Below are 24,120 nucleotides of genomic sequence, written 5' to 3' on the forward strand. Positions count from 1 at the left end.
CGATCAGCAGTGTAGGCTGCTGGGCCCATTTAGACTATACGTGCATTCCACACTACCTAATCTACTCATCTCTCTTGATAACAGTTTATCCGGTCCACCTACACCTCTCTCTGAAGGTGTGAACATTTAAAAAGGAGACACAACAAGTATGGCTGCCAGCAGCAGCAGCAGGATTGAGAAGAGAACCAATGGTGGTCTGACCTGGAGCTATGTTCCAATTACAATCAATCCTAAGGAGCTACTATCATCTTTCAGGACACATTTATGTCCTCTTTTGAGGTGGGGGCAAGAAGAAGAGCTGTCTACAAAGGAATTTACTGATGGAATTACTAATACACTGATTGGTGTGTACCGTAGAGACAGAGGGAAAGATGATATGGTGCTAATTCGGTTTAACGGCCAAGACACAGAGATAATGATAGACAGGGTTAGAGAAATAACGACCATGTTACTACTGAGTGATCTCCGTCTCTCCACTAAGCTTCATTGTCAGTTTGATAACGGGATAGCCTATGGGTATGTCCCCGGTCGACCAGTCACCATAGACGAGATGAGCGACCCTGCCATGTGTAGGAGGATTGCAAAGACCTTGGCAAGGTTTCACAAAGTTCAGGTCCCGGAGAGTCTCTCAAACGGAAAGTCAAGACTATTGAATGAGTTTTTTACGTGGTTTGATAAGATACCTGATACATACAGCAAAGATGAAGATAATGAAAAGTAATGATAATAATAATAATAATAATAATAATAATAATAATAATAATAATAATAATAATAATAATAATAATAATAATAATAATAATAATAATAGTTGTATTGAATTTTAAGGATTGGTACTTTTAGTATGTTTATACAATTGATGATGGCTTGAGCAGTTCAGTATATACAGTGAGGAGTGTGTGAGTGTATACACACACTGGAGTGTGTGATTATAGTGTGTGTGTGTGTGTGTGTGTGTGTGTGTGTGTGTGTGTGTGTGTGTGTGTGTGTGATTATAGTGAGTGAGTATGTGTGTGGATTGCATCATAGTGTAATTAGAGTAGCAATGTGACCAGTAACTATTGTACTGATGTACTAAGTATACTGTGGTATGGAGTGATGTTATCTGCTAATCATCTCCTTAACATTACACAATGAGAGGATTCTACTCAACTGAACAATGTTGCTCCTATATTTACTATTGTGCAATATCCTCGGCAGATATTTGAGATCATTTGGTGGATCTACTGATCCTTTGAAGAGAGAAGTAGAGGAGCTTACAATCGAATTAGAGAAACTATCGTCTCCACTTGTCTTATGTCATAATGACCTCCTCTGTGGGAACATCATTTACAATGAAGAAGAAGGTACTATAATGGCAGCTGGACTATAGTGATAATAATAATATAATGGTATTCTTTTGATAGATAATGTCTCATTTATTGATTTTGAATATGCTGGATTGAATCCAAGGGCATACGATATTGCTGATCATTTTTGTGAATTTGTTGGTAAGAAAGAAAGAGAGAGAGAGGGGGGAGAGAGAGAGGGGATAAAATGATTTCAATCTTTGTAAGCATGTTAATGTTTACAGTGTGACTCATTCTAGTGGTTTCTGTTTTATTGAATGTTCCAGGAAATATAAATGTAATCAAAATGAGCTTGTGCAGCCATATAATCATGTTATTTTTTGAACAGAAAGAACGGGAATTTTTATTGTAAACTTTCAATTTTGATATGATAACCATCATTTAGGGATCGATATTAAAGACATTGATTATACTAAATACCCAGGAGAAGAACTACAGAAGAAGTGGCTGAGAATGTATTTAACTGAATTGAAAGGTATCCCTCGTTATCATTCCATGAATATTTATGAAATTATAATTTTATTCTCTCAACTACTAATTTATCACATTGATCAGCTTCTGTTGTTTTATAAAGCACTGTAATAGTCCTGAGTATTTTGTCAAAATTGAAAAGGAGAGAAATAATCATTTAAAAATTTTTTCTGATACATATACATGTTCTTGTGTTGTGCAGAAAGTTTGAGCTGATTTTAATTAAAATCGGATTTTTAGTTGCTAATAATTCATGCCTTTTCTCTCATATATAATACACTGTTGGGTGTTTTACCACACAAGTACTTTTACTGCTTGAATATTTTAGGTACTAGTGATATCAGCGACACTGATCTGCACCAGCTGTATAGAGAAGTCAATAAATATGCTTTGGTATGTACTGAAGTGATAAGTATCTTAGAATGGAAATAATGTCTATAACTCGTTAATATTCAGGCAGCACACCTAATGTGGACAATATGGGGACTGATACAAGCTTCAATTGCTACCATTGACTTTGATTATTTGACGTAAGTTCATTGATAAATTATTATTGATGTGTAGTAAGTTTGAGCTGATTCCGACTTCAATTTTTCAAGTTACGGCCATTTTAAGAAAACGTCAAAATTCTGAAAAAATCCCTGTACTATAGCCCATGGTTTTTTCCAAAAAATGGCTCTGAAATCACCCTCAATTTTTATTCCATTTTCTGATACATATTGATGTACTTATGCTGTGTAGAAAGTTTGAGGTGATTCCGACTTCAATTTTTCAAGTTACGACCATTTTAAAAAAATGGCAAAATTTTGGAAAATACCCAAGGCTATAGCCCATGGTTTTTTCCAAAAAATGGCTCCGAAATCACCCCCAATTTTTATTACATTTTCTGATACACATTAATGTCCTTATGCTATGTAGAAAGTTTGAATTGATTCCGACTTCAATTTTTCAAGTTACGGTCATTTTGAGAAAACGTTGAAATTCTGAAAAAATCTCTGTACTATAGCCCATGGTTTTTCCCAAAAAATGGCTCCGAAATCACCCCCAATTTTTATTACATTTTTTGATACATATTGATGTCCTTATGCTGTGTAGAAAGTTTGAGCTGATTCCAACTTCAATTTTTCAATTTATGGCTATTTTAAGAAAACGTCAAAATTCTGAAAAAATCCCTGTACTATAGCCCATGGTTTTTTCCAAAAAATGGCTCTGAAATCACCCTCAATTTTTATTCCATTTTCTGATACATATTGATGTACTTATGCTGTGTAGAAAGTTTGAGGTGATTCCGACTTCAATTTTTCGAGTTACGGCCATTTAAAAAAAACGTCAAAATTCTGAAAAAATCCCTGTACTATAGCCCATGGTTTTTTCCAAAAAATGGCTCCGAAATCATCCCAATTTTTTATTACATTTTCTGATACATATTGATGTCCTTATGCTGTGTAGAAAGTTTGAGCTGATTCCGACTTCAATTTTTCAAGTTATGGCCATTTTAAGAAAACGTCAAAATTCTGAAAAAATCCCTGTACTATAGCCCATGGTTTTTTCCAAAAAATGGCTCCAAAATCACCCTCAATTTTTATTACATTTTCTGATACATATTGATGTACTTATGCTGTGTAGAAAGTTTGAGGTGATTCCGACTTCAATTTTTCGAGTTACGGCCATTTTAAAAAAATGTCAAAATTCTGAAAAAATCCCTGTACTATAGCCCATGGTTTTTTCCAAAAAATGGCTCCGAAATCATCCCAATTTTTTATTACATTTTCTGATACATATTGATGTCCTTATGCTGTGTAGAAAGTTTGAGGTGATTCCGACTTCAATTTTTCAAGTTACAGCCATTTTAAGAAAACGTCAAAATTCTAAAAAAATCCCTGTACTATAGCCCATGGTTTTTCCCAAAAAATGGCTCTGAAATCACCCCCCAATTTTTATTACATTTTCTAATACATATTGATGTCCTTATGCTTTGTAAAAAGTTTGAGCTGATTTCGACTTCAATTTTTCAAGTTACAGCCATTTTTAAAAATTGTCAAAATCTAACATGTAACTTAAATTTGCATATAAAACCTTTTAAAAGTTTGTCCTATCAATTGATGTCATTCATTATTAGGTACAGCAGTGTAAGATATAACGAATATTTGGCTAAAAAGGAACATTTCCTGTCCCTTTAAATCTTACACCTCTGGACTTTAAATAATAATAATTATAATTATATTACAGAAATAAATAATAATAACAACATTAATAATGACATTGACAATTAATAATAATATCTTTCAATGAGATGGCAATAATCAAGTTGAAGTTGATTGGCTACGGGGATTAAAACTTCTAGAAATAGATCAAGATTAAAAAACACTATTATCATCATTATTTATACCTGTTGGGTGGCTGGAGTCTACCAATATAACTGTTCTTATTAACGTGGGAGGTGCTTCTGTTGAACGGATGATTCTCTTTGGAATGTGAAGAATTGAAAGCTCCAGACCTATGAACACACAGACAGACAGTTAATGAAAGGGAGGGAGAGAGAGGGGGGAGGGGGAGGGAGAGAAAGGTCTACTCACCTTGTAAGTGTTTGCCTTTTAATGGCTGCACTTTTAGTCAGTGACAGGTATCTGGGTTGTGGTTTGTTGATGTCACCCGAGCTATTGAACTCGTTGCTGCTGGTGCTTAACTCGGCTAACGGCCGTATGGGTACTTTGACTGGTGACTTCTTGTTCTTTCTCGCACCTCTCATCCCAGCCACACCCCCAACCCCGCCCTTTTGATGAATGGAATTAAGACTTAGTTTATTAGGGACAGCTAGAGGATGACTCCGCCCACTTCCTGTCTCCTTTGTTATAATATAAGTTGTGTTCAGTGAGTCTTCATCAGTTGTTATATCGTTTGAATGGATTGATGTCATGTAAATCGGATTAGAGACAAAATTTTCAGTTGATCGTTTGTCTGGAGGGCGGGGCACTGGGGGAGTGTCCACGTTATAGTTTAACGAGGCCACACATTGCATGGGCGGAGTCAGGCTGTTGCTAAGAGACAAAGGATTGTTAAAAGTGGGCGGGGCATAGTGCTGATGAGGAGCTGGACTAAAGTAAGGGGCAGCTAAAGGAGGAGGAGGATAATTGAACGGAGTACGGGATTTAATATCACTGGTGGGCGTGGTCCTTGGTAATGGTAGCTTGAACCCACCGGATGATACACAAAACGGTATAGCTTGAGTAGGTGTGGCCTGTCTGTTGCTAGGGGTAACAGGACTTTCAGGGGGCCTCTGTACAAAGTTGTCTTCAAAACAATTGTTACTAAAAGAAGGAAGAGAGCGAATGGTTGGAGCATGAGCTGGTAGAGGAGGAGCAGGAGAGAGAGAGGAGCGAGAAGGTGGGTATGGTTTACTGATGCTTGTTAATTGCGCTAAGTTTAAGTGACTTTTTTTAGCAGCAGAAGGAGCGTCATTTTGTGATTTGATTTGTGTAGTTCTTTTAATAATCGGTTTCTCATGATTGTCATCTTCGTTATCACTCGGAGCAGGTGACGGACTAAATAATACTCTTTTCTTTTTCGATGGACTGGTCGCCATAGTACTCAACACTTTACAAGAACCAGCACTGATGCTGCTGTCACTGGACTGAACACTCTCAGTTGATTTCTTGCCAGAAACTGCTACCCTACGCTCCGACAGCGGGTGCTGCTGGCTGACTTTTCTCCCTCCACTTCCTTCTCTGTTTCTCATAGTCTCTGATTCAAAAGGATCTGAAGACCGGGTGAGTATTCCAAGGGACGCTGAGGAGGTTGGTGAGCTGTATCTTGAACCAGCTGTATTGCCTTTCTTTATCGGCGAACTATGACTAACAATAGTATCAAACAAAGCCTGGTGAGTTGCAGTAAAACTAGACACTGATACGTTACACAGGCTGTCGTCAGTGATGGTACTATTAGCCCAAAGTACCTCCTTTTCTCCGTCAATCTGTCTTGTAAGAGAATCAAATAGGTCCCTAACTACTGGAGTTAGACAGTTCGTTGCTTGTAGGAGCTGATACTGTTTACGAACCAGTTCAAGCGTCAATAGGAACACTCTACAGATAAAAGGAACATAATTTAATGACTCCACCTGCAAAGTGACCGCCTTACTTCTCAGTCCTTGATATTTCCTTCTCCTGGTTCTTGATGTAACGGAGGAGGTGCTTGGTCTGCCTCCATTGGTAGCTGCACTCGGAGTCTAGTTTAGAGTTTTCAGTAACAGCTTCAACATATTTGGAAACATCATCAGAACAACCTGAGGGGAGATAAGGTTGAATTAAATGTAAATTATAAAGATTAATAACTTGAGTAGTTGATTTGTGTCCTGAATTGCTCAATCTTTTCATTGTTGGTTGATAGCTGCTGGTGGAGTGACGTCTTTTGCTGTTTGACGTCTCGTAAACGAGAATGAAGGTACTCTAATTTGGACTTTATCTATTTTAAAATATATTAATTAATATATTAATTATTAAGTTTTATTATTAATAGTTTACTTTGGCTATTCTTCTGTCATTTCCAGTCAAAACTTCAATTCTTTCTAAATCTTTTTCCTAAAATTAATCAAAAAAGAATAAAATTGATAAAAGTCCAATTTGTACTTTTCTAAATATCCTCAGTAAAGTGTCTCTCTCTACAGCGTCCAAATCAGCCATTGCTTTACGTATCCCTGCCCGGTCCATGTATATCTTTGAAGTATTTTCTTTAATTTTTTCAGTTTCCTCATCAAAGAGACACAAGCTACCACTGGAGACTGTAGCAGGTAGCGTCGTAGGCGACGTCTTTAATTGTGACTTTAATTCAACTATCTATTGATAATGATAATAATAATAATAATAATAATAATAATAATATATTTAGTAATTATATTTTAAAAATTAAACCTCTTTCTGTAACTCAATGACAATTGTCCTGTATCTGGTGACATGGTAATCCACATTAACAACATTTCGTACTAACTAAAAACATAATTTTAACAATAATTAATAATTATATTTTTTAATAATTATATTCTTTAATATTTTTAAATGTCCTTACTTTAGTTTTGATCTGTTTTGCCCTGTCAGCATATCTTAGAGTATTGTAAGTATCTTCATAAGTTAGACCTGAAGGACTAGGAGGAATAAAGTAACAGGTGGTGTTTAAAAGAGACAGTACAGCTGGTATTTAAAGTACCTGATGTTAGCGATCATCACAGTCCTGCAGTTACCTCCTAGTGAGTCTTTAAGGAGGCGTGTCAACTTGCTATTACGGTAAGGAACGTGACCTAACTTCCCCTAAAAATGAATATAAAAATATAATTAATTATAAATATAAATAATTATAAAACCAGTTCTCTCCATTACTTTGTTAGCAGCCAGTGCGTTAATGCAGTTCCCCAGTGCCAGTAGTGAGCGGTTGATGTTAGCACCTTCTCTCATCCTCGCTCCTCTGTTTGTGGTGACGGTTGCTCTCTCTGATCCCGCCAGGTCAATCAGACTCAGTTTGCCCTGGGTCACTTCAGCTGTTAGTCCGCCAGACCTAGCCCTTTGATTAACATACACCTGGAGAGAGAGAGAGAGAGAGATGAGCTCATGAATTACTGAAACTCTTTAATATTAATAATTTATTATTATTAATATAATGAATGACCACACCCAGGTATTCATAAGTGGGCCAGTGGTTATTTCCCCTTTCATTAACTAGTCTTAATGTGTTGTGCTGTAATGTTTTTAAAGATCCAGTGTCTTCTATACAGATGAGTGAATCACTCCAAAAGAATGTCACGTTTATCATAACTAATTCCTAAAAAGGCACACATCACAGGACAGGGAGGCAATGGCTGAAGGAGAGGAAAGAGAAACAGGAAAGAGAAAGAAGCTAAGATATGACTTCCTTGAGTCTCCATCAATCAAATTCTTCTGCAGTTTGTGTCATGATATCCTATTTGACCCACAACTCTCCACCTGCTGTAGAGTCAGCTACTGTGAGCCGTGCATCAAGCAGCTCAAGATCAATGAAGAACCATGTCCAGTTTGTAGTGACAAGAGATTCCCAATCAGGCCAGACCCAGGTCTTAAAGAAGAGCTTGATGCATTAAGAGTCCACTGTATCAACAATGGCTGCCACTGGACAGGGAGGGTTAAAGACCTTGAACAACACTTGAATACCCTGACCGGGGATTGTGGGTACGCTCTCGTAAGCTGCAGGTACAACTGTGGGATGACTTTTATAAGAAAGGACGCCACTAAACACGTCTGTAATGACTCCAATTCAACAGAGATGCACCTGGTTTGTCCTTGTACGGCCATTGGGTGTACTAGTTTCAATAACGAGAGAAGGAGAGGGTATTCCCTCTCACGCCACATCAGTGACAATATGGAGGGACACCTCCAGCTGCTTACAAGATACGCTCAATCACTCAAAGAGAGAGAAGATGCTGTACTAATGAGAGAAAGCAACGTTGAGAGAGTAATAGAAGAAGGACTGAGAGAGAAAGATGGAGAGATAGCAGAGCTTAAAGAAAGTGTAAAAGAATTGGCAGTTTTGTTAGAAACAAAAGAAAATGAGATCCTTGATTTAAACAAAGATGTGAAGGCATTTAAAAGAGCAAGTACAATGCTCACAGAAGAGAGATCTGTCCAACAAAAAGCGAAATACAACACATTCGAGCGTCACTTTATCATGAAGGACTTTAACCTTTACTATCAACCAAATGCTGGGAAGCTAGTCTGGAACAGCGATCCGTTCTACACTCACGATAAAGGCTACAAGATGTCCTTTAGCGTAGACGTGGTCTTTGGTTCTTTGAGGGTTTCCTTGTATTTACTGAGAGGGGAATATGATGAGTACTTACTGTGGCCCTTGCAGGGTTCTATTAATATACTACTACTGAATCAGCTCAACAATAGAAATCATTACACTTTTAACTTCATATATGACGATAACACTCTTGAAGAAATTGGTAATAGAGTGAAACCTGGTCGGATTAAATCGGACAAAAACGTCAGTGCCTCACAGAAACTGTCATACGATAATTTACTAATGTCCAGCGCTAGGAACGTCTGCTATCTGAAGAATAACTCACTGGTATTCACTGTATCATATATTAACTTAAAATAACTATTATTATTATTATTATTATTAATCTATTATTATTATTATTATTATTAATTACCTGAAACACAGCGTGAGACCGAGAGGAGGTAGCATTAGCATCCGTTGGGTGTTGGGTTCTGTTCTTATTTCCGTCAGCTAACATCTGTAAGAGTTCTTCGGCCGACTTAGGCTAAAAACAGTAAAGACAACACAATAAAATATTAATAATGCTTTTATTATTGTTAATAATTATATTCTTTCATATTAATGTCATCATTATTGTGCTGGTAACTAACTTGATGCTGAGAGAGTCCACTAACCACAAGGCCACACCTCCCATCCTCCCTCATGGCCAGGGCTCCGGAGGGTTCCAAAAGGTCTCTTATTGTTTCATTATAAATCTACCAATAGCGAGATACAAGGGATTGCTAATGATACATGATGTGTGAACATAAATCAACATATTGATGATAAGTTATTATTGAGTTATGACAATGAGGTTCCACTGACGCTTAGGAAAGGGTATAACCAACAAATGCTTTCAGACAAGCAAAGACAATTTATTACACATCCTGAACTAATCTTTCAGGCAAATTAGAGCCATTTTAGGAATCCCAAAGTTATATCACTTTTTATGAAGCAAAGCAATTTTAGCATTAGCATTAGCAGGTGTATGATAAGTGGATGTGTGTTAATAATGTATATTACCTCTAAGTAAGTGACTGCCACATCACATATCTTGACTGATTTGAGCCTCTCTATTCTCCGATACAGTTCCATTGTCGTTAGAAACATGATACCAGGTTCTTCCTCGTTCCCGAGCATAGTGTAGGTCTTACCTGCCCCAGTGGCACCATAGGCAAACACGGAACAGTTTACGCCATCAAGCAACCCGTCAAGGATTGGTTTCGTTGTTGTCTCAAACACTTCTTGCTGGCTGGAGGTTTCATCAAAGATACGATCGAAAGCAAACCTCAGGTCTTTGTGTTTCTTGGAGAGGAAAGGTCGTCTCTTCCTGGCTCCGCCTCCTGCCCCGCCTCTCTCCTCAAACTGGGGCATGTTGTCCTGCTTCGGGTCAAACACAAGGACGTGTTCGTCCAGTTGACGTATAATGGTCTCACAGTTGCTCCTTATCTCTGATTCATTCTCTGGCCTCACTCTCACGATGACTCTCATGTTAGTGTTTCCAGTGTCAGTTATTTCATATTCTTTCTCTTCTGATCCTTTCCTTTCTTTATCCACCCCGTTACTGCCTCCTTCCCGAGCAATCCCTCCATCAGTTGAATCCTCCACTAGAGAGAGAGGCCTTCTCTTAAACATGGCGGCTAGAGAAGATGGCAACATAATAAAATATATATTTTTACAATTATTAAGTCTACTGCCCCCACTCTCTCTCTTTTATCTCGGGCCCTCTTCCTTTGTCAGACAGAGGACAGGATGGAGTCCTTACCTGGAAACAATCCTCAAAGAGAAAGTGCTGATCAAACTATTCCTCGGACAAACTGACGACAAGGTTTTAATGATGATACTTGATATTGCAATGTCAATGTACAAAATTGTGTGACCGGCAGATTCAAATTTTCTAATTTTGATTGCCAAATTTAAAATAGAGCAATCTGATTGGTCAGTTTGGCAATTTAGCCACACCTACAATGTGTGGGCGTTAACTAAATCCATAGTTACGGTTACTTAGCAACCAAGCAACAAGATCTTGCAAGCACTGACTACAAGAGGATACAAGATGGCAAGCTACAAGCTGCCAATGTCCACCATTAGTCCAACGGACAAGAGGAACGATCTCCACTTGACCAGCACTGGCATAGGACATACATACCGCCAAGAACCAGCAGCAAAAACTAGAAAAGTAGAATAGATATTAAATTATTGACAATGTCAAGCATTCTTTTTGCTTTAGAGCTATCTATTAGAGCCACTTCCTGCAAAATATTCTCATCCTCATCCTCTATTTGCTGCTACTAGCATTGAGAGCACATACTCGCCTACAACAGCTACTGAGCATTGCTATAAACCAATCGATTACATTGAACAAAAGGACAGCATTTACAAAAGATCTCCGACACTCCATAAGATAAACTACTTACTGCATGTAAAAGACAAGGTACATCCATAAATTATTATAATTATTATTAAAAAGTTGCACACATGCAAGTCAGTGAATGTCACACTCTGCTATTTTAGAAGAACTTGAACAGACCAGGCTGCAGCAGTCAGCCATAATTATACCGTATAGAGAAATGTTTAAAAAGTCACAAAACATGTTCACACTTTGATCTAATGAGCACTGATTCAGCTCAGTTGACAAATCTGAAAGTGTGAACACAGCCTTGAGCTGTAAATTGCTGCAATGTCAGATCAACAGTCTAAAGTGCTGCCATTAAAAGGCTGACATAGTTTCATGATCTAACCAATAGTCACTGTGTTAACTTCATCCACTTCCTCATCTTTAGCTAAATGAAAAGAGTTGGAGGAGACCACTGACTATGAGTCAACAGAGAAGCGAAATGAAAGACAATTATCAAGGAAAGAAGGATGACATCATAAGACGAACTGACCAATCAGATCCGATTGAAACGATACTAGCTGATCACCATAGCAATGGGCCAACAAAAGTAACAACAAAAACATTAATTATAAATGATATAGCACTTCCCCTCCTCTCTCTCTCTCTCCAGACAATAAATCCAACAGATACAAACAGACAATTGCAAGGACAGCCATTCAATGCCCTTGATCAAGCTATCCTTCATGTTCACCAACCATACTTGACTACTAACCACTGGTACCACAGGAGGTTTGGTAAAAGGGAGCTACAGAGCTATCCAAAGAAAGACATAGCCACTTACTGGTCCACTGAAGGATACCCACAAGCTTGGGGACATGGACCAGCCATCAATCCATTGCCTAAGCTACCACACAGTGAAAGGACAGATAGACAAGGAACTAGTAGATTAACCTTTAGCCAAACCAGAAGACAACCAGTACTTGTATCAAAGTGAGCCCAACTACATAAGAGAGGATTGGTAGTATTTAATTTATTATCTAGTGGATTGAAGACACAGTACTCCTCACAATTTACTGATCATTCTAAGAGGAACCCATTCCAAACATTAGTACCACCAACCTTTGCATCAACAGGTACATATACACACAGTAAAGACATATCCACCATTATGTATATGTACAATAAAACCATTTCCCCACTATTCTCTCATTCTCATTATTATCTGGTCATTATACAGTTATTGACACTGATCTGCTGGATACAGTTCCCAACATGTACAAGACTACTAACCAGATCTATGGACACAGGGATCCACTCCATATCTAGTTGAAGAAATCATTGTATTTAATAATAATAATAATAATAATTATTATTATTATTATTATTGATTTTTAAAGTAACTTATGATAGTAGAAATGTCTTGAGTGTTGTACAATAAACCTTGTATTAATCTTCTCTTATCTTCATCTGTAGTATATTATTTGAATTATTACTATTATTAAATTTTATTTATTTAACCTGACATTGACTGCAATGTTCTGCCAATTTCTTCAGGAACAATGGCCTATAATAACACAGGCATAATTCACTCACACAAAAATAATCAAAATTAAACTGTTCTACCATCAGGAGGTAAGTTTAAGCTTCAAAACTCAATGATTTTAGAGGATACTTTAAGTACTTACTTTTCTTGACAGTTGAAGTGTCAAATTGGAAGGTGGAATGGATGACAGAGTTATGTTGTGATAAACATAAATTTTATTAAAAAATGTCGAGTAAATAAGAACTGGTTTATTATGCTCAGAAGTAAAACCAAACATACCTAATGATAATAATAACTGTTTTATGTTTAAATTTTCAATGCTTACCAGCACAAAATGCACAGACATTATCTTCAAACTTATACCTAACTACGTTACGCGAGTGATCAAGAATATAAGTGACACCATTCCATGAACAAACAATAATCTCATCTTGACCGTCATTCTGAGGAGAGAGAGAGGGAGAGAGAGAGGGAGATAAAAAAGAAATAATAAAGTTCAATTTTTAAATGTTTACACTAACAGTGACATCCAGTTTAGAGATAGCAAATAAATTATGATCAACCTGATGCTCCCAAATCTTCTTTTCATCTTTCATAAAACGTATACAACCTAAAAACAACAACAACAATAATAAAAACAACAACAATAATAATAAAAACAACAACAACAACAAATAACACTTACCCCCAAGGGTACACAATGCAACTATATTTGAGTGCTTTTGCTCTTCATCAAACAGATCAGATTTTGACGTCAAATCCCCAACTGCTTCAGTAACGGATGATGGACTATTCCTTTGAGCTATACCAACAATACCATTCACATGAAGCCGGTATCTTGATAAAAGGGACTCTGAGCCTTTGAAAGAGGACCGACTGCTATTTCTACGTATTTTAGTTTCCAAGACATCACCAGTGGAGGAGTGTCTAGAAACTTTTGGTGTTTTATTTTGTTTAAGACTGACGGAGTCACTTGCCCTCCTCTTCTCCTCCGGCTCATTCTCTAAACTCATGTTAATGTAGTTCTCCTTGTCTCCTCTGCCAGTGTCGCTGGAGTCTTGAATATCTTTAGTAGAATTATCTGATAACATTGAAGAGGAGGATATGGAGGGGAAGAGGTCCTCAACATTCTCTACATATTCCAGGGGAACGTAAGTACCGCCCACTTGAGACACAAGGAGTTGACTCCGCCCATCTGATGTCATGGTAACAGATAATGAACCAATCTATGAGGATATTATAATAATATCCATTTTCCTCCCTCCCTCTCTCTCTCCTGACTTGTCTTTCCAGTGTTAATCTGTGACGTAACTCCAACCTGTTAAAGTCGTTAGTCCAGCGGTAGACTCCAATATATCGGTCAGTGTGACCAACAAACAGTTCTTCCTTATTGTCAGGAGCTAGCATAACAGTACAATATAATAATAATAATAATAATAATAATAATAATAATAATAATAAACTGACCTATGCTGGCGATGATCATCACTTTAATATTAGGAGGCAGTTCCTGCGTGTGTACTGGCTCCACTGCACTACCTGTCCTTGACTTTGACTAATAATAATAATAATATTATTATTATTAATTAATTAATTAATTAATGCTTACTGAACGATATAAGCTGAATATATAGCACATCCCCATTGCATTGATGCATATTAATTGAACCTATTAATAATAATAACTAATCAATCAATTATTATTAATGAATATTACCTTCCCTGTATTAAATAGATCACCAGTAGTGACACACGTTATCTGATAATATTAATGAATTAATAATTAATCAAATGGTTTATTTCTTACAGATCCTAATCCTGTTGCACTACGCCAGGGTTTTCCTGAAGTATTTCCTTTAAAAACTGACAACTGTCCTTCGACATTACCAATGATAAACTCATTGAGCTAACAGAAGAGATTTATAACATGATGTTATTAAAATGATGCAAAAAATAAATAAATTACTCCATCTCCGTCCACATCTCCTAAAGTTAGAGCATGTGAGAAGTGATTTCCAGTAAATTCTAATTCCAGTCTATCAACAAATGATACAGAACGAGAATTCATCACAAAAATTAATCAAGTATACAAAGGGTTAAAATTGGCCACACCTCCTTCCTAAAAATCATGAATTTTAATTATTGAAAAATATTTATAAAAGAGAAAGATGAGATAATTAAATAATAATTAAGCTATCTGAGTTTGTTGCTGCTGTTTAGTTTGCTCCGTCTTCTTCTTGGAGCCAATGTAAGCATCTATTGACAGGCCAATGAAGACTAGGGCCACAGCAACCCATTGCCTTTGAAGCAAAGTGTTCCCAAACAACAGAACTGACATTAGTATTGTGAAGAATTTACGAGTGGTGGTAAAGACAGCACATGTTAGTGGACCATATGTTGTTATTGTTATGAATATGAATAACTGGCCAATAGCACTAGCAAGGCTGAATGCTATTAGGTTTAGAGTCACCTCAGGATGACGACCTATGAAGTATAGAGCAGTGAGTCCTTCCCCTGTGACTAGTAGCCCTAACAATGAGAGGAGAGTTTAATATTGTACAGTTGGACTGTAATAATTATCATAATATATGCACTAGGATGCCATTTTTGATAAAACATCCTGTACTATAGTACAGAGACTTTTGTCCTATTTTTCAACAACTTCAAAAATTCATAAAAATCAAACTTTGATTGGAATCAGCTCAAACTTTCTACACAACATAAGTACATGTATATGTATAAAACATTACATCAGTATACTTACCTGTGATTAGGTAAACAGGAGCAATACAGTTAACGCCAAACATCAACTGTAATGCCGAGACATTATGAGAAGCCTTTAATCTTTCTTGAAGAACCCCAGTGACCCCATCCAATGACAATGATATAAACTAACAAACAACAAACAAATAAATAAATAAACAAACAACAACTTACAACTAGCAATTCTCCTATTCCAAGAATATTAAACAATTTAGTATTGGTACTATTATTATTATTATTAGTGGGTGTGTCTTTATAAAGGAACAGTCCGACTCCACAGACGATCATTAATATACATAAATATTTAATTAATGGATACTTCTTTTTATTAATTAGAACACCTAGCACCATTACAGGGATCGGCTTAGCTGATTTCCCCAAAACCTAAAAGATTTTAAAATTATAAAGTAACTAATGATTGGCCACTCCACCTGTGTAGGGTACGTAATGTAGGCCAGTGCACTGTTACTGGTCACCATTGCTCCAACGTAACTGAGCGAGAGGACACTGTACATGGGCAATGGTTTGAGTGAGAGAGACTCCTTCTTATACCAGGAAGCTGTGAGTAAAGAATAACAATAATAATAATAATCATAATAATAATAATTATTATTATTACATACCTCCTTTAGCTACAGCAGCATTAATGATGCATTGAAATGAAACCAAAAACATAAAAAACCGAAACTTCTCACCACCAAAATCTCTCTTAGTACTACAAAATAATAATAATAATAATAATAATAATAGAAATAATAATAATAATAATAATACTGATTTATTTATGACAAAATCTACTAAAACTAATATTAAGATAATAACAATGGATATTATGTACACAGTGTAGTACTACAGCTGGTCTTACATTCTCTCTTGTAAGATTCCATACACAAAATAAGAGCAGAATATTCCCAAGAAACATCCAATCAATAAGAAGGGGGAGTTGTTGCTGCCAGTTGGTGTGCGGGTCTTATTACTAGTAGAAGGAGGCTCTGCCATTTTCTTCTTTTTACTAGACACTACTCCATTACTTGGTACAAGGACTTTCTTTGTTCTTTGTCTTGTAGACATCACACACTTGAAACAAGTGAAGCAGCAAAAGAGATATTTACATCAAATTGACACACCACAAAATTCCCTCCCTTACAAAAGCAGGGTATGACTGTGACCAATCAAATTGAAGTATGCACGTGTAACAACATAACCATTAATAAAATTCTTTAAATTCTTCTTCTTTAAAATTATCAATAATTATTGTCTATCATAAGAAGATCGGGTTGCCATATCAACAGTACTGAACAATCACTGGCTATCTTGAGCTCTAGAAATAGGAGAGAGAAAGTCGGATCGAGTATTAAATAAAATGATGAAAGGATAGTACAAACTTTAGCTTAGTCCTCAGTTCTTTCAGCTGCTCGTTCTTTGATTCTAGAAGTTTCTTTAAAGTTTGAAACTGGTTGGTTTGAGATATCTTCTTGTCAAGTTCTTCGTTGGCCCTTTTCAATTCCTCACTTACCCGCAGCAACTCTTCCTGTTAATAACCATTATTAATAACTAGCAATAACTATTAATAACTTACATTCGTAGTTGATAGTTTTTCTTGAAGTTCTGACGAGTGCTGATGAGTAACAGAGTATTGAACTTGAAGAGCAGCAAATGCTTCTTGTAACGCAAGGACCTCTTCATCTTTAGAGGAGGAGGAGTTCGTATTTGATGATGATACTTGCAGCTTGGATTTTATTTTATCCTTCTCTTCAAGAAAAGAAGTAGCCTAGATAATATGAACAAAGAAACAATGATCACATGTATATTATAAGCAATAAATATACGGTAGAGTACCTTCTTTTCAAGGAACTGTATCCTTTCACGTAACTTGTTATTCTCAGCAGTCAAACGATCAATTTCCTAAACCACAGCAGTAATCAGTGATTAATAATAATAATAATAATAATAATAATAATAATAATAATAATAATAATACTTTTTGTAGTAGAGCAGATTCTCCTGATCCTGTGAATGCAATCGGCTCCAGCTGCTTCCTCCCACTGATATTCTTCTTATTGTCTGAGGCCTGCTGTCTTTCATAAGCAGCCATTTCTTCAAGAACAACTCTAAAAGAAAATCATCATCAATCATTCATCAATTCATCATTAAATTCCTGTAATTGTAAAGTATTCTGTGATTCCAATTGACATAAATTCCAGTAAATGTGATAAAACATTAACCCTCCACCTCCTCATTTACTTGTTTTCAATTTCTGCAATCTGTGGTTGCATTCTCATGTGTACTCTCTCCGCCTGTTGAAAGAGCTGCCTCATTAAGATGGCGCTCATGTGGCTACTGTTGATCAGTTCAGCCTCTAGATCAACTTCAATGGCAGTCCATATACCACTCACCATCTCCTGAACCTATTGAGAGAGAGAGAGGGGGGGAGGGAGGGGAGGGTCAGTGTACATATCACAGTGATCTGCTAAATACTTCAGTGCTGGTAAAAGTGTTGTCCTCCATTAGTCTGGCCTCTGTCAATGATTCAAATGATGACTCAACTGAGCGGATACAGTCTCTTCTCTTCCCGCGCATAAACTCCAAATATTCTTGAATATACTTCTCGTGGTGTGTTAGACCCAATGTAATAGACTATACAATACAAATAATAATAGGAAAAAAAAAACAAAAACTTACCATCTTTTTGCTTGTAATTTTTTCAAAGTGTATCACCACGCCTACTTTTAATATTCATGAATAATTATAAGAAGGTGTGGTCAATATGCTAATGAATAATTAATTAGCTAAAAAATACTGTCATAATGCTTATTAATGTTATTATTATCCACATAGCTCCACCTCCTACTCCGCCCACTCCACTAGTGCCTAGGAGCGGGTATAAGAAATCGTTAGGTAGTTTAGTTCTATCAGTAATGGATGCAGTTTTCAACACAGTCTCAGGAACTGTGTAGACAGGAATGAAACTGACACTGGAATATAACGATACTTTATTGGAACAATGAGCTCCAAAACACTACAAGAAAATAATAATAATAATTATTATTATTATTAATTAGCATATACCGTTGATGTGATGTCTTGTGTTATGTATTCGACTTTTCCGCCGGTAATTAAAGCAGTGGGCGTGTCAATGCTTCCCTCAAACGAATAAAATAAATAATAATGAATACCAGTAATGACAGACGAGCACTAAATAAATAAAATAATAATTAATTGATTGATTTAGTAAGTTACATCAGTGGATGGAGGGAGGTCGGAGTAGCCAAGCAGCTGTACCCATTCAGTCCCATTGTTCGGATCAGAGTCTCCATAGACACCAATCATCATGTTAGTACTGGCTCCACCCACTGCCACGCCTCTCAATAAATTAAGAGTTTGAGTGGACACATTGGTACAACCATCAGTAATCGAACTTGAAGATAGCCTAATGAACACATAATGTGATAGTTCAGTAATTAAACAGATACCTGAAGACACAAGACGTCTTGATACTATCCCGAAAAGTGACACTTTCTCTAACTTCATTAGTACATTCTCCTCCTCCTCCTCCTCCCCTAGCTAGGGTCAACCAGCTGCTGGCATGAAGAGGTAGAGTTACTGTACCACCAACCAACTGTCCCATTAGAACTGGAGCCCCATCAATATATCCTGGAGCCCCTGACCTCTTTAGTATGTAATCGGAAACATTAGCAGCTGCTGATATGAACCTCACAGAATACTCTTGATAGACAGTACTACCAGCTGGGACACCATCCTGTACTGTAATGCTAATATTAACAAGTGTGACCCCCTGGGTTCCATTGTGAAATATCACATACTCCAGACCCCTCAGCACATTGCTGCAGTGAGAGCCATTATAATAGGGACGTGAGCATGATACTGATTGACTGTTAACGTCTTTACATGATATGATCTGATTAGCTGTTGATTCTGATCCAGAAATCACTAATATTGATATATTATCGTAATAGCTGACAGGATCAAGATATGATCCATTAACGCAATCTGATCCAGTTTGAGATAACACGCGTGAACAGACTGATCTCTGATCAATGAGATAAGTGATTGGGTTCCCGTCATGACACAGGTCTCCGTTAAGAGGAGAGGGTAAAGTTAAATACCCTCTACTGCTGGTACTCAATAAATCGCCTGATTCATATTGGCCAGGGTTACTGGGAGGGTACAATGGTATGTATGTAGGTACAGTGGTCAACCGGTCACCAGTTCTTTGAAACAAGGATAACTGAGTATTAAAATCGTTTATATCATTAATAAGAGTTGATGGGGTGAACATTAATCTGCCAGGATAATTATCAGTGTATATGCAGAAGAGATCTGACCCACTTGTACTTAGTAATGACGTACGAAATAAAACCGACACTGGCAGACAACGACTTATGGAGGTCCTACATGTGAAGCAAAGGAACATGTATCAATGTATTCAAACACTGACTCAGTTTGAATGTTGCTGCAGCTGGTAAAAGATGATATATCGTCAGTGGTACAATCAGTGTCACAGCAACAATAGACATCACATAATGAAACTGTAATATCACAGGAACAGTCACTGACTGAGAGAGAGAGAGAGAAAGTTTAAAATATAATGTATTGTGTACTTTTACCTGAGCTGAATTCATCAATTAAATTGAAATCATTAATCGTTGGCACTGAATTTGTTGGAGTCGGGGAACTATAAAAATAAATAAAATAAATAAAATAAGTAAATAAATAAATAAACTCACGCATTGATAACAGTGACTGAAGGATTGCTGGTACTAACACTAGTAGTAGAGATACTAGTAGAGGAGGAGCGAGTAGAGGAGGAGGAGAAATAGAAGACAGAGGAGGTAAGGGTGGGTAAAAGAAGAACACTAGATTCATCATCACCAGAACCAGGGAACACTGATGAAGTATTCTGAGATCTACAAGAAATAAACAAGACAATTGTAAAATAAAGAGAGCCAAGAACCGCCATTTTGAGCACTCTAATTAAAGAGCAGCACTTGTAGCTCCACCCACTTTATCAACAAACAAGATGGCGTTGAACAAGTTGCACGTTTTGAGTGGAATCAGTACTCGCAGGGCTCTCCCTCTGTTATCTGCTCGCTGGTACAGCGATGAGGTACTAATAATCATTTTAAATAACACACTTAATCTGTTCTTATCAATCGTAGGGAGCCATTAGGTGAGAAACACACACACGTGTACTTATAGACACATAATTATGTTCATGCACGTTGTAGAGATGCTGGAGGTGCATTTAGCAAGAAAGAGAAAGCAATAGAAGATCAATACTTCAGACGCTTAGTATGTATAATGATAATAATGCACACACAGCAGTAGTGGGAGTGGACATTAATTGGTGGTTCCATCTGATTGCTGTTCTCTTGTAGGAACAAGAGCAGCTGCAAAAGCTGAAGGACCATGCAAACGAACATCACAAAGAAGAAATTGATGCACACACCCAGTCCATCAAAGAGCTAGAGGTAAATATGCCAGCCATTGTGTAATTAATTGATTATTATAATCTCCTCCTCCTCCTTCCAGGAGCAGATCAAGAGGCACAAGGAGAAGATTGAGCGACACAAGAAGAAGATGGAGGATCATTAATAGCCATTAGAGCATAACCTGTGACCATAATAATAATCATTAATTATTAATTATTATTGTTGTTAGTTATTAATAATAGTTCAGTAGTTGTGTCAATTGTTAAATCTCTACCAGATTGGTGGGCCGAATCTTTGAAGTATTTTATCCTGTGCATCTAAGTCTTTCCTAACTTTAACTCTCATGTAGAATATGGGGCAATCACGACTAGAAGAGAGAGAGAGGGAGAGGGTGATAATGTATAAATCAAGAGCAGTTACCTGGTACATATAACGTCTTCATGAAGGCTCCCTTGGCAACGCTGGCATTGGGTCCAAAGCTGAGAAAACTTCTCTTCTAACTGGGAGAGCTGGACCATTTCTTTTTGATATAATCCTGACAATAATGGCTGGCAATGTGGACACACTACACCATCTGGAGGAGAGAGTTATTAAAGTCTATTTTTAGCTACTTGTACTAAAATTAGTAACTGATAATGTATTCAATATGACATCATACCGTTATTGTCTAGAACAGATTTACATCCGATACAGGTGCTACGTTTTGTCGTGAACCCAAACAACCCTCCCTGAGCTGATGAGGTCTTTACTGTCCTAGACCGAGTGTGATCACCCTCTACTGGACGTAAAGAGGTGTGACTAATAGGTGTGGCTTACTGAGCAATTCAGAATGAGCTTTGCTGTCTCCCAATATCGGCTCAAATATTCTCAGTAGTGGTTTGGCCAGCTGGTTCTCAAGGTAGTACTCGGTATCAATGGGGACGTTGTTCTCTAGTACATAAATAGGATCCTCTGCCTTCTTATAGGCAGGTGTTCCTTTAGCACTGGCGATAATAACATAGGGTACCCTGTCGCCTAGATTAGGGGCGGAGCCAGCGTCTCTCTTACGCATTCTAGACGTGGAAATAAACTAATAATATAATATTAATATCTTTACTTTTCTGCTAGCTCCACATGAGCTAGTTTATTGACGTATTCTTTGCTTGTGCTAGTTCTAGTCAGTTCTTTAGATATTACCAGCTGTGAGATGTCAATACGGTTACACAAGAGATCAGATATAGTTCCCTTAGCATATTCAAGAGCTTCAAAAGGTGCTCTGAAATAAATAAATAAATAAAATAAATTAATAAATTAATTAAATAAAACAAATAAATAAATGAATACCTCTCTATCAATATTTTATGTAAACATGTGTTCAATAGGTTGGCAACAAGAGGACAATTGTCTCGTCTGACCTTCAAAGAATAATCATAATTAATATTGCCACTCCCCCCCCTCTCTCTCTCTCTTACTGTTTCCAATCCTTTGCAGTCCATTTTGTCATAATTCTCAGGAGAAGAGAAACACAAACCAGCATAACGCTTCTTATTAATTAATAAATAAGGATAATAAACCTATTAATAATAATAATAATAATAATAAAAATAAGGATAGTAAACCTATTAATAATAATAATAATAATAATAATAATAATAATAATAATAATAAATGTGTACAGTGTACATGAAGTCTCTACTTCTACCCCCAATTTTTATTACATTTTCTGATACATATTGATGTACTTATACTGTGTAGAAAGTTTGAGCTGATTCCGACTTTAATTTTTCAAGTTATGGCCATTTTAAGAAAACGTCAAAATTCTGAAAAAATCCCTGTACTATAGCCCATGGTTTTTTCAAAAAATGGCTCCGAAATCACCTCCAATTTTTATTACATTTTCTGATACATATTGATGCCCTTATGCTATGTAGAAAGTTTGAGCTGATTCCGACTTTAATTTTTCAAGTTATGGCCATTTTAAGAAAACGTCAAAATTCTGAAAAAATCCCTGTACTATAGCCCATGGTTTTTTCAAAAAATGGCTCCGAAATCACCCACAATTTTTATTACATTTTCTGATACATATTGATGCCCTTATGCTGTGTAGAAAGTTTGAGCTGATTCCGACTTCAATTTTTCAAGTTATGGCCATTTTAAGAAAACGTCAAAATTCTGAATGTGCATGTACATGTACTTAAGTTTAAGTGCTGATATTGTTGTATTTATTATTATATTCTATCCATACAGCACTGGTGGTTCTCCGCAGCAGTTTCTTGTTAAAATCCCTATCATGTTGCACAAGTTTTCAGAGAAGGTCACTATGGATAGTCCGACCTTCTTTTCACGTTGGAAGCAGCTGGCAAAGTAAGAGAAGAAACATCAATTCATTAACTTTCTTCCTCCTCCTCCTCCTTTAGTCCTGCCCAAGAAAGTCAAAAAATATTCACTGCCACACAACCGATGGACAAAGAAACAGCCTCTACTAAAGTAACTAAATTGAATATTATTCATCCTCTCACTCTCCCTCTCTCTCTCTCTCTCTCTCTCTCTCTCCCTCCAGCTGACTGGATTTGGTTTCTCAGTGCTAGAGGGAATTGATCCTAATCCTGATAATTTTGTGAGTGCCTGTATTGTGAAGACGAAGAAGGTTTTGGTCGGTTGCTTGCTACGTCTTGAGCCAAACCATCAGACAAAAGTATGACATCATCATTAGACACACCCACGAATTAAGGAGCAATTATATTTTGTGAATTAATTTAAATCTTTCTCTAGCAATATCGCCTGACCTTGAGGACCAGTCATGAGTCGGTGTCAAGGAATTTCAATGAATTGATTTCTGAGCTATTCTAGGATGATATTATTATTTATAAACTGCTTCCATTATTAAAACACATTCTCCCTCTCTCTCAGTCTCTAATCTCCTCCTCTCTTGCAGTTATTAATATTAATTAACTGTTAGGTTGCCACACCCATTTAATTATTATTATTATTAGTTTCTTATAGATTTGCTTCTTGTCCTATTAAAAACATTGCTGAACTATTATTATTATTATTATTATTATTATTATTATTATTATTATTAATATAATACATAAATGAATGCAATGACAATACAACACAAGAGAGGGACAGTGGGTGTGGTTTATACTGATCTTGATAATGGCTTCCCACTGATCACTTGTTTAATTTCTTCTAAATCTAAAGTCTCATACTTCAATAAACCTTCCGCTAGTCTTTTGTGTTCTGTAGCATGAGTCTTTAGCAGCTGGTAAGCTCTGTCATGACTCTCCTGATAGTAATGATTATAATCATGTCCCTCCCTCCCTCTCTCTCTCTCTTCCTCACTTTTAACAATCTTTTAATTTCATCTTCAATTATCTTTTGTGTTGTTGAGCTAATCTTGTCCTTATTTTGATGAAACACTGGACCAACCTAACAAAA

General features: G+C 36.7%; 10 protein-coding genes and 1 long non-coding RNA gene across 11 annotated transcripts; 4 read left to right on the forward strand and 7 right to left on the reverse strand.

Annotated features, from left to right (window-relative positions):
* The first annotated feature begins 107 nt into the window (after positions 1-107).
* Positions 108-4,080, forward strand: LOC100637591 (probable ethanolamine kinase). Its single transcript, XM_003387462.3, has 7 exons — positions 108-717; positions 1,201-1,346; positions 1,407-1,490; positions 1,735-1,824; positions 2,149-2,213; positions 2,277-2,350; positions 3,940-4,080. The coding sequence occupies exons 1-7, from the start codon at positions 149-151 to the stop codon at positions 3,998-4,000; spliced, it is 1,089 nt and encodes a 362-aa protein (XP_003387510.1). The 5' UTR covers positions 108-148; the 3' UTR covers positions 4,001-4,080.
* Positions 4,039-10,502, reverse strand: LOC100640626 (kinesin-like protein KIF18A). The gene is made up of 15 exons (XM_003387486.3): positions 10,369-10,502; positions 9,627-10,243; positions 9,215-9,319; positions 8,998-9,108; positions 7,187-7,384; positions 7,017-7,117; positions 6,879-6,954; positions 6,725-6,799; positions 6,443-6,649; positions 6,338-6,394; positions 6,149-6,278; positions 5,955-6,099; positions 4,397-5,899; positions 4,210-4,317; positions 4,039-4,160 (listed from the first exon to the last, which is right to left on the reverse strand). The coding sequence occupies exons 2-15, from the start codon at positions 10,236-10,238 to the stop codon at positions 4,124-4,126; spliced, it is 3,465 nt and encodes a 1,154-aa protein (XP_003387534.1). The 5' UTR covers positions 10,239-10,243; positions 10,369-10,502; the 3' UTR covers positions 4,039-4,123.
* A 96-nt stretch (positions 10,503-10,598) lies between these two features.
* LOC105313212 (uncharacterized) lies at positions 10,599-12,340 on the forward strand. Its single transcript, XM_011406443.2, has 6 exons — positions 10,599-10,782; positions 10,834-11,037; positions 11,387-11,548; positions 11,612-11,931; positions 11,983-12,074; positions 12,179-12,340. The coding sequence occupies exons 1-6, from the start codon at positions 10,660-10,662 to the stop codon at positions 12,265-12,267; spliced, it is 990 nt and encodes a 329-aa protein (XP_011404745.1). The 5' UTR covers positions 10,599-10,659; the 3' UTR covers positions 12,268-12,340.
* On the reverse strand, positions 12,307-14,594 carry LOC100640754 (integrin-alpha FG-GAP repeat-containing protein 2-like). The gene is made up of 12 exons (XM_003387487.3): positions 14,451-14,594; positions 14,292-14,390; positions 14,202-14,243; positions 14,094-14,153; positions 13,952-14,039; positions 13,766-13,884; positions 13,170-13,710; positions 13,006-13,094; positions 12,810-12,927; positions 12,627-12,763; positions 12,460-12,505; positions 12,307-12,408 (listed from the first exon to the last, which is right to left on the reverse strand). Exons 1-12 carry the CDS (start codon positions 14,550-14,552, stop codon positions 12,323-12,325), a joined length of 1,527 nt encoding a protein of 508 aa, XP_003387535.2. The 5' UTR covers positions 14,553-14,594; the 3' UTR covers positions 12,307-12,322.
* A 23-nt stretch (positions 14,595-14,617) lies between these two features.
* On the reverse strand, positions 14,618-16,407 carry LOC100640881 (solute carrier family 35 member B1-like). The gene is made up of 6 exons (XM_011406444.2): positions 16,113-16,407; positions 15,871-15,962; positions 15,679-15,806; positions 15,422-15,631; positions 15,249-15,375; positions 14,618-15,013 (listed from the first exon to the last, which is right to left on the reverse strand). Exons 1-6 carry the CDS (start codon positions 16,316-16,318, stop codon positions 14,673-14,675), a joined length of 1,104 nt encoding a protein of 367 aa, XP_011404746.2. The 5' UTR covers positions 16,319-16,407; the 3' UTR covers positions 14,618-14,672.
* Positions 16,408-16,424: 17 nt separating this feature from the next.
* LOC100637717 (leucine zipper transcription factor-like protein 1) lies at positions 16,425-18,020 on the reverse strand. Its single transcript, XM_003387463.3, has 8 exons — positions 17,930-18,020; positions 17,726-17,884; positions 17,492-17,655; positions 17,229-17,358; positions 17,087-17,152; positions 16,827-17,018; positions 16,633-16,778; positions 16,425-16,568 (listed from the first exon to the last, which is right to left on the reverse strand). The coding sequence occupies exons 1-8, from the start codon at positions 17,930-17,932 to the stop codon at positions 16,550-16,552; spliced, it is 879 nt and encodes a 292-aa protein (XP_003387511.1). The 5' UTR covers positions 17,933-18,020; the 3' UTR covers positions 16,425-16,549.
* On the reverse strand, positions 18,005-20,247 carry LOC100641004 (tectonic-3-like). The gene is made up of 7 exons (XM_019998009.1): positions 19,996-20,247; positions 19,876-19,943; positions 19,707-19,824; positions 18,721-19,659; positions 18,488-18,677; positions 18,317-18,442; positions 18,005-18,266 (listed from the first exon to the last, which is right to left on the reverse strand). The coding sequence occupies exons 1-7, from the start codon at positions 20,226-20,228 to the stop codon at positions 18,033-18,035; spliced, it is 1,908 nt and encodes a 635-aa protein (XP_019853568.1). The 5' UTR covers positions 20,229-20,247; the 3' UTR covers positions 18,005-18,032.
* Positions 20,248-20,249: 2 nt separating this feature from the next.
* Positions 20,250-20,967, forward strand: LOC100637840 (ATPase inhibitor, mitochondrial-like). The gene is made up of 5 exons (XM_003387464.3): positions 20,250-20,375; positions 20,428-20,438; positions 20,497-20,560; positions 20,647-20,739; positions 20,801-20,967. The coding sequence occupies exons 1-5, from the start codon at positions 20,289-20,291 to the stop codon at positions 20,861-20,863; spliced, it is 318 nt and encodes a 105-aa protein (XP_003387512.1). The 5' UTR covers positions 20,250-20,288; the 3' UTR covers positions 20,864-20,967.
* Positions 20,864-22,252, reverse strand: LOC100641131 (DNA polymerase delta catalytic subunit-like). The gene is made up of 7 exons (XM_011406446.2): positions 22,152-22,252; positions 22,024-22,094; positions 21,797-21,955; positions 21,517-21,752; positions 21,359-21,475; positions 21,121-21,274; positions 20,864-21,067 (listed from the first exon to the last, which is right to left on the reverse strand). The coding sequence occupies exons 1-7, from the start codon at positions 22,173-22,175 to the stop codon at positions 20,971-20,973; spliced, it is 858 nt and encodes a 285-aa protein (XP_011404748.1). The 5' UTR covers positions 22,176-22,252; the 3' UTR covers positions 20,864-20,970.
* A 649-nt stretch (positions 22,253-22,901) lies between these two features.
* Positions 22,902-23,606, forward strand: LOC100641258 (AP-2 complex subunit alpha-2-like). Its single transcript, XM_011406422.2, has 4 exons — positions 22,902-23,043; positions 23,097-23,166; positions 23,240-23,374; positions 23,452-23,606. Exons 1-4 carry the CDS (start codon positions 22,970-22,972, stop codon positions 23,527-23,529), a joined length of 357 nt encoding a protein of 118 aa, XP_011404724.1. The 5' UTR covers positions 22,902-22,969; the 3' UTR covers positions 23,530-23,606.
* Positions 23,607-23,672: 66 nt separating this feature from the next.
* On the reverse strand, positions 23,673-24,112 carry LOC109582931 (uncharacterized). The gene is made up of 2 exons (XR_002185291.1): positions 24,025-24,112; positions 23,673-23,968 (listed from the first exon to the last, which is right to left on the reverse strand). It is a non-coding gene; the product is annotated as an uncharacterized LOC109582931 (long non-coding RNA).
* Positions 24,113-24,120: the final 8 nt, after the last annotated feature.

This window comes from Amphimedon queenslandica, unplaced genomic scaffold (assembly GCF_000090795.2).
Source record: "Amphimedon queenslandica unplaced genomic scaffold, v1.1 AMPQUscaffold_13344, whole genome shotgun sequence".
Classification (NCBI taxonomy): domain Eukaryota; kingdom Metazoa; phylum Porifera; class Demospongiae; order Haplosclerida; family Niphatidae; genus Amphimedon; species Amphimedon queenslandica.

Bases quoted from the DNA above. Each gene is read 5' to 3' on its own strand.
- LOC100637717 (XM_003387463.3), bottom strand. The intron at 17,019-17,086 runs GTACTCTACCGT...CATATTATCTAG, and splicing joins TACAGTTCCTTGAAAAGAAG to GCTACTTCTTTTCTTGAAGA. The intron at 16,779-16,826 runs GTAAGTTATTAA...GGTTATTAACAG, and splicing joins AAAAACTATCAACTACGAAT to GAAGAGTTGCTGCGGGTAAG.
- LOC100640881 (XM_011406444.2), bottom strand. From the start codon at position 16,318: ATGTCTACAAGACAAAGAACAAAGAAAGTCCTTGTACCAAGTAATGGA. The intron at 15,632-15,678 runs GTGGAGTGGCCA...AAAATCTTTTAG, and splicing joins ACATTACGTACCCTACACAG to GTTTTGGGGAAATCAGCTAA. The intron at 15,014-15,248 runs GTAAGTATACTG...TCTCATTGTTAG, and splicing joins TCCTGTTTACCTAATCACAG to GGCTACTAGTCACAGGGGAA.
- LOC100641004 (XM_019998009.1), bottom strand. From the start codon at position 20,228: ATGGCGGTTCTTGGCTCTCTTTATTTTACAATTGTCTTGTTTATTTCT. The intron at 19,660-19,706 runs GTCAGTGTTTGA...CTTCACATGTAG, and splicing joins TGCAGCAACATTCAAACTGA to GACCTCCATAAGTCGTTGTC. The intron at 18,443-18,487 runs GTAACTTACTAA...TTATTTATTTAG, and splicing joins ACCTCCCTCCATCCACTGAT to TGCTCGTCTGTCATTACTGG.
- LOC100640626 (XM_003387486.3), bottom strand. From the start codon at position 10,238: ATGTTTAAGAGAAGGCCTCTCTCTCTAGTGGAGGATTCAACTGATGGA. The intron at 7,118-7,186 runs GTAATGGAGAGA...ATTCATTTTTAG, and splicing joins ACGCACTGGCTGCTAACAAA to GGGAAGTTAGGTCACGTTCC. The intron at 6,955-7,016 runs GTACTTTAAATA...TATTCCTCCTAG, and splicing joins GTGATGATCGCTAACATCAG to TCCTTCAGGTCTAACTTATG.
- LOC100641131 (XM_011406446.2), bottom strand. From the start codon at position 22,175: ATGGACTGCAAAGGATTGGAAACA. The intron at 21,956-22,023 runs GTATTCATTTAT...TATTTATTTCAG, and splicing joins CATAAAATATTGATAGAGAG to AGCACCTTTTGAAGCTCTTG. The intron at 21,753-21,796 runs GTAAAGATATTA...TTCCACGTCTAG, and splicing joins CATGTGGAGCTAGCAGAAAA to AATGCGTAAGAGAGACGCTG.
- LOC100637840 (XM_003387464.3), top strand. From the start codon at position 20,289: ATGGCGTTGAACAAGTTGCACGTTTTGAGTGGAATCAGTACTCGCAGG. The intron at 20,561-20,646 runs GTATGTATAATG...GTTCTCTTGTAG, and splicing joins ATCAATACTTCAGACGCTTA to GAACAAGAGCAGCTGCAAAA. The intron at 20,740-20,800 runs GTAAATATGCCA...TCCTCCTTCCAG, and splicing joins AGTCCATCAAAGAGCTAGAG to GAGCAGATCAAGAGGCACAA.
- LOC100641258 (XM_011406422.2), top strand. From the start codon at position 22,970: ATGTTGCACAAGTTTTCAGAGAAGGTCACTATGGATAGTCCGACCTTC. The intron at 23,044-23,096 runs GTAAGAGAAGAA...CTCCTCCTTTAG, and splicing joins CGTTGGAAGCAGCTGGCAAA to TCCTGCCCAAGAAAGTCAAA. The intron at 23,167-23,239 runs GTAACTAAATTG...CTCTCCCTCCAG, and splicing joins AAGAAACAGCCTCTACTAAA to CTGACTGGATTTGGTTTCTC.
- LOC100637591 (XM_003387462.3), top strand. From the start codon at position 149: ATGGCTGCCAGCAGCAGCAGCAGGATTGAGAAGAGAACCAATGGTGGT. The intron at 718-1,200 runs GTAATGATAATA...TATCCTCGGCAG, and splicing joins AAAGATGAAGATAATGAAAA to ATATTTGAGATCATTTGGTG. The intron at 2,351-3,939 runs GTAAGTTCATTG...ATTCATTATTAG, and splicing joins ATTGACTTTGATTATTTGAC to GTACAGCAGTGTAAGATATA.
- LOC105313212 (XM_011406443.2), top strand. From the start codon at position 10,660: ATGGCAAGCTACAAGCTGCCAATGTCCACCATTAGTCCAACGGACAAG. The intron at 11,549-11,611 runs GTAACAACAAAA...CTCTCTCTCCAG, and splicing joins ATAGCAATGGGCCAACAAAA to ACAATAAATCCAACAGATAC. The intron at 12,075-12,178 runs GTACATATACAC...GTCATTATACAG, and splicing joins ACCAACCTTTGCATCAACAG to TTATTGACACTGATCTGCTG.
- LOC100640754 (XM_003387487.3), bottom strand. From the start codon at position 14,552: ATGAATTCTCGTTCTGTATCATTTGTTGATAGACTGGAATTAGAATTT. The intron at 13,095-13,169 runs GTAAGTGTTATT...TGTTGTTTTTAG, and splicing joins TGCATTGTGTACCCTTGGGG to GTTGTATACGTTTTATGAAA. The intron at 12,409-12,459 runs GTTAAATAAATA...AATATACTACAG, and splicing joins AACATTGCAGTCAATGTCAG to ATGAAGATAAGAGAAGATTA.